The 18,050-nt window shown below is 41.5% G+C and overlaps 1 protein-coding gene across 3 annotated transcripts in view; it reads left to right on the plus strand.

The window, feature by feature from the left end:
- The window catches only part of asic2 (acid-sensing (proton-gated) ion channel 2), a 309,103-nt gene that overhangs the window by 201,360 nt on the left and 89,693 nt on the right, over nucleotides 1-18,050 (plus strand). The window contains exons 1-2 of one of the 3 annotated variants that reach the window (XM_065964695.1): nucleotides 7-363; nucleotides 895-1,836. The exons of 1 other annotated variant lie outside the window; for it this stretch is intronic. In XM_065964695.1, the coding sequence (XP_065820767.1) occupies nucleotides 1,144-1,836 (693 nt within the window). In that variant the 5' untranslated portion in view covers nucleotides 7-363; nucleotides 895-1,143. Of the gene's footprint in view, nucleotides 1-6; nucleotides 1,837-18,050 lie in introns of those variants that run through there. One more of the 3 variants, XM_020632624.3, reaches the window with a different exon arrangement.

Raw genomic sequence — 18,050 nt, forward strand, 5'->3', positions numbered from 1 at the left:
GACATGAGAGGAATATTGGGTTTGGAGTTGCCATCTTTTTGGAGTGGGGGAGAAAAAACTGGGGAGCAAAAGAAGCAAAAGAGTGGATAACAAGAGGGAGAGATGTTGACATCAGAGTGTGACAGAACAGATTAGCTCTGGTTTGGTTTCCCGCAGGAAACCGCTGTGAGTGTGTGTCCCTGACTTCGCATGAGTGCCTCCTTCTCCATGTGAAAGTGTGTTGTAGCATGTTTCCTCGCTGAGAAGCAGGTTCGCTACAACATGAAGCTAACCCCCTGGTTACCCGCAGGACTTCAGAACACTGGTGAAAAAGCCAAGTGGGGGGGAGAGACGAGGAAGAAGACCAAGTGACATCACAAGAAAGTAAGAGGCATCAAAAGTGCGACCGCAAAGTGGGACTGAAAACAAATGAGCATGGTGGACTTTTTTAGTGAATTCAATTAAAGATTGTACTTAATAGTGACAAGGAACTGATTGCTGCCTCTGGCTGTCGAATGCCTCTGCACGCCAGTGAAGCTAGGAAAACACACACACATATTACTCCAAAGACAAGAAACCACAGCGCTGGAACAAGGCAGCCAACCGCACCACACCAACCAATCCCTCCGCTGTCGTCTCATTATTTTAATTACCCTCTCTCCTTTCATTTGTTTTTTTTTTTCTTTTTTTTGTCCTCTCTGCTCAGCTCTTGGTATTTTGTATTCCATCCTCCTCTCTCCTCCTCGCTTCCCCTCCCTCTTCCTCTTGCCTTCGCTCTCTCTCTCTGTCTCATCCTGTCTTGTTCACTGTCACACTAACTGCGGTCGATGCAGGAGTCACTCATGTAGAAGCCACCTTGCTTGGAGCACATTTGCCTAGCTGATTTATTTTTTTCTTTCTTTCTCCCCTGCTGAGTTGGATGATTGGATGTCTCTTAGATCAAAAGACCAGGAAGGGATGACCAACAAGTAGCTGCTGCTGAGTTCCTCAGAGCTCCTGCACAAGCAGGAGAAGACGACTTTGAAACGCACAGAATTCCCAGAAGGTATTTTTACGCTTTAAAACAGTGTATTTACAGCCTAAGACTAAATGGTTGGTCAATATTTGTAAGGCCAAACACATATCCAGGTGTGGATTACAGTAGTGGATTTATCCTGGAGCTACATGTGGGCCCCAGCCCCTGAAGCCTGGCTGGGAAATGAAGCCTTTCCCGCGGCTGTAGGAGTGCTGTGGGCAGCCATGGCCCTGGAAGGGCGCTGTCTCCGGAGGGGATCCCCGGCCATGATCAGAAAAGGTCGTCAGAGGCGTGCTGCGAAGCAAACTCTGGCTCGGGTCACTTCTACTCTTCTGTCAAGGACACGCCTGCACGGCCTGAGGCATGTGTGCCTCCCTGGTGGCTCTCTGGGCCGCAGGGCCTTCTGGCTACTCGCCCTCTGCACCTCCCTGGGGCTGCTTTTATCTTGGTCGTCAAACCGCCTACTTCACTGGCTTTCCTTTCCCACACACACACGGGTCCACACAGAGTGGGCCAAAGAACTCGCCTTCCCCACGGTCACAATCTGCAACAACAACCCCATACGACTCTACAAGCTCACCAAGAGCGACCTTTACTTTGCGGGCCACTGGCTGGGCCTGCTGCTGGCTAACCGAACAGTGAGGCCTTTGGTTCTGGACTTGCTTCAAGAGGACCGTCAGGCCTGGTTCAAGAAGCTGTCAGACTTCAGGCTCTTTCTGCCGCCCAGAAACTTTGAGGGAACCAACCTGGAGTTTATGGATAGACTGAGTCACCAACTGGATGACATGCTGCTCTCATGCAAGTACAGAGGAGAACCATGCGGGGCTCACAACTTCTCTTCAGTAAGTCCAACTTCTGATGTGTTTACTGAAAGCTTTATGTCCAGTTATCCCAATCTAAACATCAGCTGCTGTGTAAAAGTTGCCTTTCACAATGCTGAAACAGCCTTTATTCTGTTTTGTTACTTACAAACATCTATGGCAACATTTTGATACAAGCTGCTGTAACCAGTAAACTGCATCTCTGTTTGATCATCCATAAGCGAATGGGATACTGCACAAGCCAATTTAATTAGCGCCAGGGCTCCCGTTAAATAAATGCTCGTTCAATAAATGTATTTAGAGTTCGGAGGTAAAACACTACATAGAACATTTCATGAGAAGCAGCTGTGCAATAACATGGACAAAGTGGGTTATGTATGAGCTTGTATGAATGAGGCATAGCTCCAAAGGCTCCATATCAAAAATAAAATAAAAATTCTTGCACATAACTGGTCATCCCCTAGAGAAGTTGACTGCCTCTGTGTCTGATCACTCACATATTTGTCTTCTTTCTGTGTGGGTGGTTGTGGGAGTGGGGATTTGTGTGCCCACTCTTCCTTGTACGCTCCCTTGGCTTGCTTGAACCGTGGCAGATGTTTTCTCTGCGGTAATGCTCGAATTGTCTTTTTTACTCTCCTTTTTCTTGTCATTTCATTTCTGTTCTTTTTGATGTTCTATCTGTGGCCTCGCAATCAGAGAGTGACTGAAGGAAAATTGAGAAATGGCACGAGTACCTGTGTGCTAAGGTTGTGCTGCTTGGTTGGTATCTTGCTCACTTTTGCGCCGTGATTTCTGCGTCCCTCTTTTTTTTTCATGTTTCAAAGTTATTTTTCACCACAAAGTACTTTTGAAACTTTTTAAGCTATATTTCTTTATCCATTGCATTCAATGTATTAGAATAACATCATGTTGCAAGCCTTGCATATATTAGGTGTGGTGTTAAAGTCTTAAAAACATCAATAAGGGAAGCTCAATGGATTAAATGGATCACAGTCTGTAAACAGGTATTAAGTCAAAAAAAAGTTGCATGAAGTAGAATGAAGAGAGAAATTAGCATACCAAACCTCTTAGGCCCAATCTTTATGTTTGCTTGGGGCGAGGCTGCCGCTACCAACATAATACACCTAAATCTATGACAGAACTGACTGTGGTCAATTTTCATTGTGGGTAATGTAGTCTCCAGATTTAGATGAGAAAAAAAGAACTTACGTAAAAGGAAACATTCATATCATTTTTTAAAAAAAATAATTTTCAGAAAATTTGAGCCTGACAGTGTTGTCAATACTCCATCACTGGAGTGTCCTTGAAATGCAGATTACAAGATATGATCATGAGTTAAGCTTTACCGTGCTCTGACAAGCCAGTCTGACCGTCTTCCCTTCAATATGATATAATTTCTCTCAAACTGTTTTTTTGCTTTTGAACAAATATTTTTTTTATTCTTTCGTCTGCTTCCCACTGTGGTAGATATATCTTTTCACATATAAACAGAACTCTAGATCCTGTTTGAATAAGATGTACCAAACTAGAAATCACAAAAATCATACATTTATTTTACAATTGTGTGACTTGAATAACAACTGATTTGTTTCGCCTTTACATCCCTATGAGAAAGGCATTGTCAGAAATGTATCTAATGTAATAACAAGCTGTTGTATTCACAACTTCTCAATGGGATCTGATGTACAAACAGCAGATCCCTGTGTTGTCTATTATTTTCCTTTTTTCTTACTGTTTTCCGTAAAGCTGCTTAAATAAGTAGTTGAAAATACATTCTCTTGATTGCAACTTGGAGGTGATAACAATGCTGACAAATCAGCAACAGAAACAAGCATAGAAGTAATTTCTTCAACTCCTTAAAATCCAGTTTATTAAGTGTTTGTATTCGTTTTTTTTACTAGTTCATGGTCAGTGGTTACAATAGCGCATTTAAAATTGAATCGAATTGGATGATTTTCATTTGTTTTTCCTGCTGCGGTGGTTGGGGCTGCTGATGTGTTTATCTCATTGTTTAGTGTCTTTGCACTCCGTCAGAAAAAAACGACAAAGTGCATCAACCTCCTGCCTTGGAAATGAAGAGCTTAATCAGAGCCACTCACTCACGTCAGTATCCATTATCAGTGTTAGAATCAACCGCATGCATAAATAGTCTAAGAGGTTTCTTTTTATGAATTGTCAAACAAGCACAGCAATGATTTTGCAGTATTTGCAGGTTTGTTTATGTGCCTGCTTTGTTACCTGAATGTTTGCAGGATAGTTTTTAATGTAAAAGTAATGCATCCTGAAGTATGTGTGCATTTTTTGAAATGCTTTGTGAAGTGTGTAATGAACATGCAAAGTAATTATACAGACCTAAAATGTAATTACACTGAGCCCATTGCCCAAGCTGATAGATTTTCAGCGTTGAATATGTCCGAACATTGTGTAAGAAAGAATCAAGCTGCAATGAGGTGAAAACCCTCCTCTGAGAACAGCCGCTGTGGAACCTTAAACAACCAATCTGTACCCTCAAACGGAAATAATCAGTAAATCCAAACGTGGTTAGACTGTGTAGGACAAGGTTGCTGCTACAACTCTGCTTCAAACCAATACGCCTGTAAAGTCTCCCTAGTTCCAGCCCTTAACTCTCTGAGAGCTGCCGGGTTGATATTCTCTGTGCAGACATTCTGGACGTACGGTGACTTCGAATTTTGTCAGCTGAATCAGATTTGCATTCTGAATACCAGCCAACAGCCAGCTCTTGTGGAAAACTCTAGAAATTTTTTACATTTTTTTCAAGACATCTCACTTTTTAAACTACATTTTTATGAGGACATTTTTAGTAAGCTGGTTGGATAATGTGGCTGTGTAAGCTGAAGCTTGGATGCAGCCTTCTCGCTCTTTTTCCAAATTCTCAAATTTGAAACTTATTTATTCAATTTTGTTGTTGCAGATTTTATCACATGGGGGCTGTATGTTATGGAGAGATAACCTCTGAAGACAATTTGGAAATGTGAAAATCTCAAGACTCAACATATTCCACTGACAGAATTTGAGTTAGAATGTGTTTCCTATGTAGTGCAGTTTGACAGAATGTGGGATTTATTCGTTGTTTCACTTTGCAGATAGCCACAAAGATGCCCCAGCCTCGCTTCTTCCTCATCTCGCTCTACCTCACCGGGGGTCTGATGCTGTTAACGGGTCCTCAGTGAGTTTGCTAATCTCATTAGCCTGCTGCTGCAAGTCAGCAAAGACTCCCCGAGGCCTATTCATTATCACTGCATTTACAGCACTGTCACTCTGAGACCAAAAAGGATGAAACAACCAGATTAAACCAGGGAATGGGGGGATCACATGCACATAGCTTGCAAGTAGATAAACACTACGTCCCCTCGGTTTGCTTCTGCACAGATTTGTGTACCTGCACGCACGGTTGTCTTGCAGAATAAGTGTGAAATCCAATGATGAAGGAGGCTGGGAATTACAGGCTTAAGAGTACAGAGGACACTTTGAACTGCCAAGCAGCGTATGGTTTGAATGAGAAGGAAGGTACAGCTAAAGGTTAGGAGTGATGGTATGGGGAAAATAAGCATCTGGGTGGGAATACAAATGTGTCCCATAACTCCAGCGGCAGCAGGATTTCATGTCTTGCATCTAATGTATCACACTGGGAACTAGTAGAAGGCGGGCTAATCAATAAATCTATTAGCTTCGTGCTGTAGTATATGGTGGTCCATTTTGCTCCCACATCTCCGATACTGATATACTCTCAGCCACCCCAAGGCTTGGCCAAATTTAACAGCGGGGTATAACAGCTGGACTATTGCGCCAAAGGCCAAGCAAATCATCCCAACTATCCACGATAAAATGTAAGTGCTACCTTTATCAAACCCCGCCTAGCTAAGCTTCTCTCAGTGGCACAGATACACATCTCCACCTTTTTCTGAGCTCCGTGGAGAACTAGATAACAGGGCCTGCGATGACAAATGAAAAAGTGCTCAGAGTTGGAGAGCAGCAACACTCCAGGCAGGGTAAGAAAAAAGAAAGGTGGACCCCTCTGCCTGGCCCCTGTAATGTATCAAGCTAAACTCAAGCGTAATCAGTAGAGCCACAGTAACCCTGCACTTTGCTTGCATGTGTTTCTGAATAGTGAATTATACAGGGGCAATTCTGCTTGTCATATTTAGTGTTATTAATGTTTCAGCAGTTTTATTAAAGCTGCTGTAATCAGGTTTTTATAGCAACAATTTATCACAATTGATAGTTCTGCTGCTGCTTCTTTGAACCTGCAGAGAAAAAAAAAAACCTTTTAGTACCTTTCAGGTCATTGTTGTTGTTGTTGTTTCTTTGGCCAGCAGCTGTACTTTTCTGAATCTCTCTCACGGACAACAAAGCTTTAAAAAAGCACTAAATGGTAAACAAAGGTAACCCCTAGCTGGGAAACATGGCAGACAATTTAACAGGATAGAAGACATATTTCCCTCAGGACTGAAAATGGGAGCAAATATTGGACTTCCGTTCCAGGCCAGGAACATTGAAATCAAAGCCATATATTGCTCTCTGGATTGTTCTGCTGAATGCGTGAATATGCAACTCAAGGTACTTGTCACATCAGTTTACGAGGCGGTAAAATGCTCCTGCTGTGTTTGCAGGTTGTTTCTGCTGCCTGCAAGATGCCAGAAAGTCACTTTATGTCGGGTTGAATGTATTCTTCTGCAGAGGAAAGGATTTCTTCAATACTTCGACATTAAAGTGAATGAGTTCAGCATGTGCAAAGTTCAAGAAGTGCTCTCCAGTGTTGAATTTAGACTGAAAATGTTCTCAAACCCAAACAATAAAATGTTTCAGTGCAGCTTAAATTATTTTTTTAATACTTTCAATTTCTTCCCTTCACTTCTGGGCACATCACTTTCCCAGCCTTCTGTTGACACTGTGGTTTGACAGCAGTAGTGAGCAGCTTGGATGTTGGCTGTAACTGCTGTCCTAGGTCACTCAATCTCATGTCTTATCCCCCTGACAGATGCCCTTTTGCAGGAAAGCCCTGCTTTATGAGAAGGCAGCTGATTAAATTTGGCCTCTCTCTAGGATGTGTTGATGTAATATATATTTCAGAGCATCATTTCTCCCTGCATTGTTCAGCAAGAAAACAAACGTAGCTATCTCATTCACTTATCCTTAGCTTTTTTCTCTCTGCAGGGCTAATTACTTGCAGTTTTATTATCAGCGCCTTGGGAAAACTAAAGAATCGGCACCACCTGTTGACCACCTCCTTTCTTATGTTCTACAACAACCATATAAACGCAATTAGGAGACAGACAGAGGCTTATTAAAGTGAAGCCCTTCACAAAGCCTGGTCAATCAGCGCTGAGCCTGGAGGGGCTGCTGAGTGAGTTTTAAGCACATCCGGTATTAATGCAGGTCTCTACTTCTCTCGTTCGTCATTGACCTTTTCATTGGGATTCTGTAAAGCAAGACCATAAGCTATTGATCTGGTGTGAAATAAACAAGAGTGGGAGTCAGGTATAAGCTGCAGAAATCTCATTAACAAAGGTGGCCCCATGCTTACCGTGCTCTGCACCCATAATCCAATTTCCCTCTTCAGAACAAATGGCTGAGAGTGCTTTCATGAGCTCCAACTTCCAGCGTGTATTAGAAAACCACAACAGTGCTGTTTCTCTTTATAAATGGCTGTGGTGCTGGTCATTGATGTGCAACACCCTCGGGATGCCGCCAGCATCCAATTGCTGTTTGACAGTGAGCCATACGGCAAAGCTAAGAGTCACCATAATCTCCTGGTGTAATGCTAGCCTTGAATGAATGCAGATGAAAAGATTATACACAGTTAGCATGCATAAGGTCACGTAGATGCATGAAGCACAAGACTTGTAAAAGAAGAGTGTTGGAAATAGAAGGCTAATGGATGCAGTTCTCCTCCATGAATAAGATTAGCTGAAGGTGTATCACATTTGCGGCGCACCTTATGAGAGACATGCATAAATTAGAGAAAATACGAGCCTCGCACGTGCTCTCTGTGTGTTGTTTTGTGGAGGAGAAAACAAATGTGTGTGGTTTATGTAGGACAAAAGTGATGACTGATGACACAGGCAATGATTGCGGTGTTTGAAAAGCGAGTACGCACGGCTCGCTCGACCTTACGCCTCATCATTCACTGAATTCCCTCGTGCCTCATCTCCCTCATGCACACCAAACACACACATACACACATGTCCTTAAGATATGCATCTTCCTTTCGCCCACGATTCAAATCTATATTCACTCTCAGAACCTTGGGCAGCAAACACCCACCCACAGTCTCTGCATTGTATGTACGTGTACCGTACAATGAGAGACGAGTATGTTGTTATAGGCACAATATAAGATGTTGCTTTTATTACAGTATACAACAAACACTAAACATCATTCAACCCATCTTTAAGGTTACCCTGCAGTTGCATCAACGACTTTCTGACACAAACTCAATCACAACTAAACGTTCGGAGCTTTGCAAATGGCAAGATTTATTGCAACGTTTTTGTATTTGATTGCAATATGTTGCACCACTTGATGCAGGTAATGTTATTCTGTGTGTGAAACAACATGCATCCAACATCCAAATCATTATTGGAAAAATCCCACAATAAGCTTAACTCGATAAATCAGTGACACTATTAGTAAGTCATATTTATGATGGTTCTATTAGAATGTCAAAACTATGTCCGAAGCCATTGTCTTTGCTTCATTAAATCAAATGTAGTTTTTCATACATCCAGCAGATCCTCTGAGCTCATGAAACGAGGTCATTAAGTAACATTGTTATCACATCATCGTTTGCTTCTGTGGTTTAGTGGTAGAGGCAGTCGACTCTCAACCAGGTGATCAGAGGTTTGATCCCCAGCCCCTGCAGTCACTTGTCCGAGTGTCCTTCAGCAAGACACAGAATTCAGCTTTGGGACAATGCTGTCTCCTCTTGGACAATAATTTTTGTTCAAATATACTGTATACCCTGTATCTGCGTTTCAAAGTCATGATATGTGAGCACAATGTCAATCAATCAATCAATCATTATTTGTATAGCGCCATTTACAAGGGTTATCTCAAGACGCTTTACAAAAAGAGCAGGTAAAAGACCTTACCGGGATAGGGGGAGATGGGATAATATGCAGGAAGGATTTCTCCTTTGTATTCCATTCCTCACGTTCCTGTTGTCCACACCGCTGAGGTGGAGGTCAGAGCAGACACTGCATGAATGAGGACTGCGGTGGTTGTGGGGACAACACAGTCCGATGGTGGAGGCTGGGCGTCGGGGACGTCGGGTGGTAGTAGTGCCAGATCATCGTGCTGAAGGTTAGGGGAGGTCCGTCTACTCGAGAACCCGGCCTATAGTAATCCAGTGAAGACAGTGAGTTTATTGTCAGAGGAACTATAACTTCAAGGTGGACAGTCTTTCATAAACAAATAGATCTTTTAAGTGACAGTATGTTTTTTTTTTTTTAATAAACTGTACTACATCCTCTCTGAACCTTGATGTAAAGCATCAGTAATCTGGTAAACATTCACAAACTTTTACAAAACTGTCCACATGAATTCATCTGTTTTCATTAACCTTGTACTTGAATGTGCTGTTTGGGAGTCTCTGAGCACCTTCACCTAGCTACTCGTTAGAAGCACAGGGAACATGAACAGAGCCGGCTGTGTCCTCTGGACTTGTTTGGCGGATCAATCGGCAGCAGACGCGGTGCTGACATTAATATGGTCTTCCCAGCGTGTGATACTGACTCTGTCTGGCTCTCCTCATGGGTGTCCCTTTATCATGTGACAGGAAGACATCAGTCTGCAGCCATACGCACACACACACACACACACACACACACACACATACACACATAAGTGGCAGTAAGAGACCCAATGGCTAACTTTTGTAGCCCTTCCTCTCTTACTAACAAGAGCCCTGATGGCTGTCTAAACTTAAATCGTCTTCTCTTTTTTCTGCATCTACAGCCTTGTATGAAGGATGAATTGCAGAAGTAGTGAAATGCACGTACACAGGATTTCATTTGGCATCGGCAAGAGTTATATTCCATTTTCTAACACATTGGAAAAACGCCAAGAACATCTTTCCAATTCATTACATCCCACACACTCTCCAGACTTCTGTTTCCCCCACTCTCAAAATGACATTGTCAAGGTATTGCAGTCGCCTGCGGATACTCGAGCTTCACATTTGTGTTTGACTGTTTTAGTCTGCATGCTTTCGACCTTTACAGGGGTGTTTTGATTCTCTTCATTTTATGGAGCGTGGGTTGAGGTCCACTGCGATTTGGCAAACTCTGAGGATGTTGAAGTTTAACTGGAGTTGGCCCTTACAGCAAATAATCCCAGAGCCTGTGTTAAAGAAATGCCAATTCAGCCGTGTTATATGCATTAACCATGCTGTTTGAATCTCACCTAGCTGCACCTTCTCATCCCACTTAATTCACTTAGATGCATAACTGGCATGCGTTTCAACAGCTTCTGATTTGATCAAAGACTTGAGGAACATAATGGTGCCAGTGTCCGCTCTGTGCTGTAAAACTGAACAGCCATTTCATCTCATTTTTCTTGCTGTTATCAGATTCTTGCATGCAATGCTGCTCCTATGTCACCTAGGAGATGTGCCTGCTGGCAGATTTTTTTTTACGGCTACTTGTGCTATCTGTTGAAAACAGATTCCCTTTACTCTTTCTTCTTTTCCGACTCCAAATCAGGAGTTTAGAAGTCTCAAGGTGCAAGAAGGAGTTTAGAAGTCTCAAGGTGCGAGAGTCAAAATTGCAGCCATAACCTTCTTTCCCTTCAAATTACAGCTACTTTTGTGCCTTTCAGCAAGCTGTTAATCCCCACTTCTGCTGGATGCTTCTCAGATGCGTTTGTGAGAGAGAGAGAGTGAGTGAGTAAGTGTAAGTAAGTAAGAGAGAGAGCACATGTGCAACTGCAATAGTTAACAAACGTCAGACTTCTTGGTGCAAACTTGTTTGAAGGGTGATGGAACACAACAGAAATATGAACAAAAGAGGAAGTGCAGGAAGTAGGTTTGTTTTTGCTTTTACCTTACAAGACTCTGAAGGAGAAATCGAGAGAATACTCTCCTGACAGTCCGTTTTATGGGCATACTGGTGCCGCTTGATACCGCTGCGCTCATACGCTCACATCCACATTTCCCATGTAAACCTTTAGCTTTGTTCTGACTTGAGAATCTCCTGGGGAATTCCCGGTGAGCCTTCCTGACCTGTTGTGTTGGAGTGGATGCTGTTGAAGGCTTAATCCATATTTTATAGCTTTTCCACGAGTCAGTTGCTCAGAATAGGATTCTCAGCCTGCCGGTTTGAGAAATGAACTATGTTATATACATCAGGTGTTTTGAGGCACAGATAGCTGTGAGTGTGCATTGAATCATATTACACACATTCAGAGGGATGTTCATAATCAGGACTTGGTTCCCTTTCTGCTTTGAGCAACCTGGGATTTCAGTAAACCTTGAATATTTAATCCCTCCCCTGAAGACTGAAGGGAGTCCGTCTTGTTTTTGTTCGTGGGGTAAGCAGGTGGCGGTGGTTTTGTAAATCAAATAGGTAAACAATCAGGAAAAGAAGTACGCATCAAGAGGCAAAAGAACAGAGCGGCTTGCCAGGTTTAACCTTTGCGATATCAAAGGGAAAGAGCTCTCCGAGAGGATCCGTCAATAATGTAACAAGCTGAATGTCTCTTGCTTGCCGTGTTTGTGCCTCTTCTTCAGACGTGAATACCTTTATGAATAATGGAGACACCCGGAGCAATTCGCAGCAATTCATCCCCTCTACTTGACAGCACACTTTAATCTAGCTTTACCTTCTCAGCCGCATGCTGTCGTGTATATACATTCATAAACTAGTGAAAAATTCATCTTGTTTATATCCAGACTTGGTGGCTCAATCTTTCAGTATATGCAAACAGACTTAATTGAAGAGAAACCGCCTTGTACTCCTCGTCCAATTTCCAAGAATATATATTTTTTTTATTATTCTTTTTGGTCTTTGTCTCTGAGGAATATTAATAACACATGGTGTGTTTTTGGGTTCAGTCAGTTTGTGGAAAACACTACTTCAGTGTACGGTGATGCAATTTGTGTAGAGAGATAAAACAATTCCTTAAAAATAAAAATGTAATAAAATTTGAGTCAAAAATACTTTAAATTAAGGTCACTATAGTCACCATTAACACCATATTAGCATGTGAATCAGTAGCACGCTGGCTGCTTATTAGTCATTGCTAAAAGCGTATTAGTACCTTATTCTACATGACGGTCTATAGCTAACAGGCCATTAGTTAGAGTTGGCCCTCAATACAACATGTTCTTTGGCCACTTAAATAAAAGTTAATGTTAATGCAAAATCTTGGGTATTTTCACCAATTTACCAATTTTATTGAAAACAGTTTAAGTAACTGAATTCAGTGTGACCACCACATTGTGACCTTCCTTCTTTATCCATGACCACTACTACTTTACTGTATCCCTAGTTGATGGAAAAGTGTGTGCTGACTGGCTAGTTGTTGTTGTAGCAGCTAAATTGGCATGTTGCAAATCTCATCTGTGCTGTTAAGATGCGAGAGATGAAACCTCAGCGCTCACAGCAAAGTTTCATTTGCTCATAGCTGATTTTAATTGCTGAAAAACAGATTTTCATGCTCTGCAGATAAAAGAAAACTAGATGGGCAGAGACATATTCTGGTAGCAAATCCCTGCCGTAAACTTCTATAGCCTCTCCTTTACTGTCACTACTGTGTGGCAAAGACATTTAACTGTAAGCCAGTAATAGTACTTTTCTAAAGCAGGACACTGCGGTTTTCTATCTAGCAAACCTACTCTTGCTAGAGAAAATAGAGCCTTGTTGAGGACTATTTTCAGCGGTGGATTAATCCTCATTTGGTGCTCTAGTGAGGTTTTTTTTGGCAACAGGAGAGTGAGTGGGGCATTGAGTCACTGCAATGCTGTGGCTCACTAATTTTGTGTTTTTAACGGACAACAATGGAGCTCTCTGGGTAATGGGATTTGGCTACAACCAAAATAGAACTTTTTTTGGGGTATGACATCACAGGATAATCAGCTATTTCAACTTTTGTTTGACTCCACACAACCAAGTCAAAAGTCAAGTACAAAAAAAAAAGACACAGATGGTGAAAAAAAAATGGGTTAATCCTTTGCTAGCTGCTCGGGTTTTGTTTTGCATGTAAGCAACTATCAGGTACATACTCAAATGTATACCCAATTATTCATTGACATGCTCCTGACTAGATGAAGATTTTGAACATTTGGTGGCAGCACTTTACAGATATGCCCTGTCACTGGGGCTGCTTGAAGGGAAATTGCTGCATGCTGCAATTAGAAAACAGTTTTTATTCCATTCTCCCAAATAATTATTTTCCCCACAGTAGACTAAAATACTTTTTTTTCTGAGAAAGCCCACACAAGCTTTTCAGCACTGTAAATTATCTCCCACAATGCACCCCTCCGAGTGCAAAACCCAAGACTCTCTTTCACAAAATTGGAAAAAAAAAAACCCAACTGATTTAAAAGCAAAATGGGCGAAGTTCTAGAACAATCCCTCAGTGGACGGAGATGTGAAGCGACATATCGGCCCTATAGCTCATCAGCATTATCATCCATGACTCTGTGGCATCGTGGGCACAGGTGGCACTGTCTCATTTCTCAAACCCCTATGGCCTATCTTTCACAGGCATAGAAGGATATGGACTCCTATTAGCACTTCCCCTGCTGTGCCATGCAGAATGTGTGTGGGTCAGGAAGTGTGTGGGAGGCTTCTGCTGCAATATTTCTTCTTTTATAATTAATAAATAAAACTAAAAACAGCCAGGGAAATTACATGACTTTATCCTAGAATACATTATTTTTTTTATTTTTCTTCTCAGAATAAAGATATCTGTATCCTTTCTCCTTAAAAACTGTAAAAGTAACGCCATATAAATCAAACCTTTGCTCGCCCACCATCCTGAGGAAGATGTATGCTTACTGTGTTTATATAGAAGAATACAGTGTGCAAAGACACAAACAAGTGGGTAAAAGTATAGACTGTATAGACAGAAATGAGGTCTCACCCTCTGTCAAGCTGTTGCACACATATACACAGGGTTCAGCGAGGCTTGCGGTTACTTACACATTGAATGCATTCATGCAGGCTAAACACAATACCATGTAGAAGCGCATACAGTGAATGCACATAATGTCAAACCCAGAGACGCAGGCGGAACTTGTAACATGTAGGCAGAGGCAGTGCAACATTCATGTCAACGTCTCCACGTTTTTAGGCTGTAATCACTTATAGCCTTGTACCCCTCACTTAAGCTGCACTCACTGCCACAGCAGAGAATGCAGTTCTCATATCGTTACCGTCCTCAGCAGATCTGTTTTTCTGTATTTGAAAAGCATTCAATTTTATAAAAAGTAGAACCGAAGCGAGCAATGTTTTCTGGAGTTATCTGGTTACACAGAGAAAAGTGATTTACTGGCAAAACAGGATGGTGGACGCTGTCACATCAGCATAAAAGCCTGAAATTTGAAATTGAAATACTTCCCTCTCACTGGCAGAAAGCAGAATAGAAGTCATTTTTTTTTGTTTTTTAAGTCTGCAGTAAAAACAGATAGACCCAGTCTAACCCATCGGTTCATTAAAAAAAGAGCTCAGGATATGATTTTTATTCCAGGCTTCAATGGCAACCCTCGACGAGAACGAAATCATAGAGCAGCTGTGTTTAAGGATTGTCGAGAAAAAGCCAGTGCTCGTTTACATTTTATTCTTAGGAAGCATCTTGACACTTCTTCATTGGTTTGATCTTCAGGGACATATTCTTATACACCCTGCATGCTTCCAAATGGCAGAAAAATCCAATGTATTCAAGCACACTCCTTGGATTGGTACAACCCTGCTACCATGCATTTGCTTGTGCCATGTTAGCTTTACTTATATAGCCCTAAATCCTAAAATTGGGATATTTTCTTTGGCAGCAAAACCAGACATAATGTGGCTTTCAAAGTTTAATCTTATTTTTTATGTGATATTCCATTGTATGTCTATTTGTTTTTGTTTTTTTAATGTTTTGAAGTTAGTTGGTTGGAAAGAACTGAGGTCACATGATTCTGTGAGCCAATGAACATCAGGCAAATCTTGTAAATTGTAACTGCAATTACTGAAAGTGGTTTGGACATAACATTGATAGATTTGATGTTCATTTGACAACCTAGTTTATGTTACATTTCCTGCTGTTATGGAACAGCCATCTTGTTCTTTTGGAGAAATGTTTCCGGCCACCTGATAAATTTAAGTCTAATACTCACTCTCCTTTTGCTCTGTGTTTGGTCTCACCCATTTACCAACTCAACATGTGACTCTTCATCTGCTAAATGCTTCACTCTGTTCACCACTGTAGCTGTGAGTGACTGCTGCTGCTGAGCAGGGAGTGTACAGTGAGCTTTTAGAGCTTTATCTCTGAAACCCACCACCTGCTGAGTCTGGTAACAATGCCATGAGGGCCAGTGAGAGTGAACAAAACAGTAAAATTGAGCTTAAACTCTGTATAAAGCTCTGTTAAGCAGAGGGGATCTGCAGACTCAGGCTATAACTCATTGTGGATTCATCCCAAAGCGACCACTCTCTCGTTGTCTTCCCATTGTTACTTTGAAAACAGAAGCAGAAACTTTAAAGAGAAACACTGAAGTTTTGGAAACCACATTTTGTGCTCCTTAAAAAATAGTGGCTGGCTTTGCTAGAGTTTGAAACTAACCCGTGAGTAGACGAGAAGAGAGATTGTCCCTGTTGTTTGCTCACATACACTTCATTCAGAGAGAGAAAAAAAATGGTTGGGCTGAAAATATTTCTGAAAAACTGCTGGATGTGGTTTGTATTGCAAATTTTGAATTAATCACAAAATATCACTTGTGTCCATCTTTTGTCTCTAAAGCTTTACTTAAGATGTAAACAGATATTATTTTCCTTGTGTGAGTCATTTTTAACAGCCAGTGTAAACCCTGTTGCATCAATTAGTAATCAATTGCAGACCTCGGCTCTTGGAGCATAAGAATGGTTTACACCCTCCCTTCCTTCACTCGGCATTTCAATCCTTGGTCCTCGTCACCTCGCAGCTTCCCCCGAGGCTTTGTGATTTGCAGATAGAAGGGCAGTTCCTGACAGCAGTGTTAAGCAGAGACCTGGCTGTTCTTCTGAAGGACAGGTGCATCTGCTCCCTGGAGGATTTCCTTGGATGGGGGACAAGGAGAGGACACGCTGGAGTCACTGTCACTGATGATGACAGCGTTTTAACCACTTTGACCATGAGAGCTAAAGAGCTGGGCGCCGTGTTGAAGACGTAAGACAGGATGTGTGCAGGCACTGAGGTGAGCCTGGGGAAGGAAACAGGTCTGAAGCTGCTACTGGCTTAACCCAGACACGTCAAGAGTTTTTTCCTCTTATCACCGATGACCTCGGGAAAGAATTAACTTTTCAAAGTCATGCATGCCAAATAGAAATCCCTCTGCCTTTACTACATAACCAATAATAATGTGAAAACCTCACTGGGTTCCTGTTGAGTCTTGCTCTACTCTTCTGTACTCTGTGACACTGCCTGTGGAAACAAACGGTCAGCGTTGGAAATGCATCCTTCCCATGTCCGTTTAACTGCTACTGTTAGTAAGTGTGGATATCTTAAGTTTTCTCCCCAGGTCATTCTTTGAGATTTTGTTGCACTTTACCTGCAAGTAGCAAAAAATCTGGTTGTTGTATCAGCTTGGAGATAAATGCTTAATGATTGGACAAATGATACGATAAAGTATGATGTGATGGAATGTGATATGTCAGAACAATATAATATGATCGGATATAGGATTTGATACGATACGGTATGAGACACTTTATAGTTTTTGTGTGTAAATTGGTCTTTGTGTGCACACATTTAAATGCATCCACAGTGTGTTCAATAAATTAAAAAGATATCAACAAACATCCCATGTGTAAACAGAGAAGCGCTTACTATTAAAAAAACTTGAACAGTATATTGCACATTACCCTTATCGCACTAGATCCAAATAAAAAGAGAAAAGAGAAGGACACCATGATGCGTTTAAAAATATGCAACGAACTGATGTTGTTTTTCTATTTAACATACGCCGTCTCCCTCCGACTTTGCAATAAATTCCCCTGGTCGAAGAATTAAAAGGGTCATTTACATACATTTTAAACCAGAGCTAATAAAACACGGGATGATTACACATTAGCTTGATTTCACAGCTCCTTTAGCAGACGACAGCTGCAAGCGGCTTCAACGCTTCATAATATGCTGAGGTCACTACTGCACTTTACACTGATTATATTTGTGCAGCGAGAGCTGATACAGGCCGACTTCATCAGAAAAGGTAATTTAACAAAAGACTGCACATACGATGTTTCAATAATGGTGTCAGTAAGGATCCTGCCTTTTGTCTCACACTGAGAAGTTGAGAAAAGTTTTGCCTCTGACAGGTTTTGTCTTTTTGGGAATGTACAGAGAATATTTCATCTCAATGTGTGATTTCCAGCAAATATGTCCATTCTTAAAAAAATGTAAAGGCTGCTGATTTGATGAGTTGGCACATTGTCAATAAATATTTGATATTCAATTGACTTAAAAAAAAAAAAAAGCTAGAACAAGATTCTTATTATAAATGAAAATTATGCATGATCAAAATATTGTCCACTTGTGCATGCGGCAAGCAACAACTCAGTACCAATCTTTTTCTTCTGCCACATGTATTCATCAGCTTTACACAAATGACACATTGATTGAGTTTGCGTCTCATGAAATCACTTGTGACATGGGCTTTGTTTTCTGCCTGATAATTAGCTGCAAGTAAACGACACTTGTTTGCAGTTGATATACCAAATGGAAAATGTCTCAAACAATTGAACAATTACAGGAGGTGTCAGAAAGCGGTTCCAAGTATTAATCACTTCCCCTCCTCTCCCTGATGACACGATTAAAGGAAGAGCTATAATTGAAGGTGTCATCTGTTCTCAGTCGTATTCCTCTGAAGGCTGATACATTTTCTATGAACAAGCAGGTAGCAGCATGTGTTTTTCCCTTCTCTTCTTGTTCAGTTAAGGCTCCTGTCTCACACCTTTGCCCTCCTTGGTTTCACTTCTGCGCTATGATTTTTTTTCCTCATAAGTCATCCCTTGTCTCTGCCCCTCCGCCTGTCA

Source organism: Labrus bergylta, chromosome 16 (assembly GCF_963930695.1).
Source record: "Labrus bergylta chromosome 16, fLabBer1.1, whole genome shotgun sequence".
Taxonomy (NCBI): domain Eukaryota; kingdom Metazoa; phylum Chordata; class Actinopteri; order Labriformes; family Labridae; genus Labrus; species Labrus bergylta.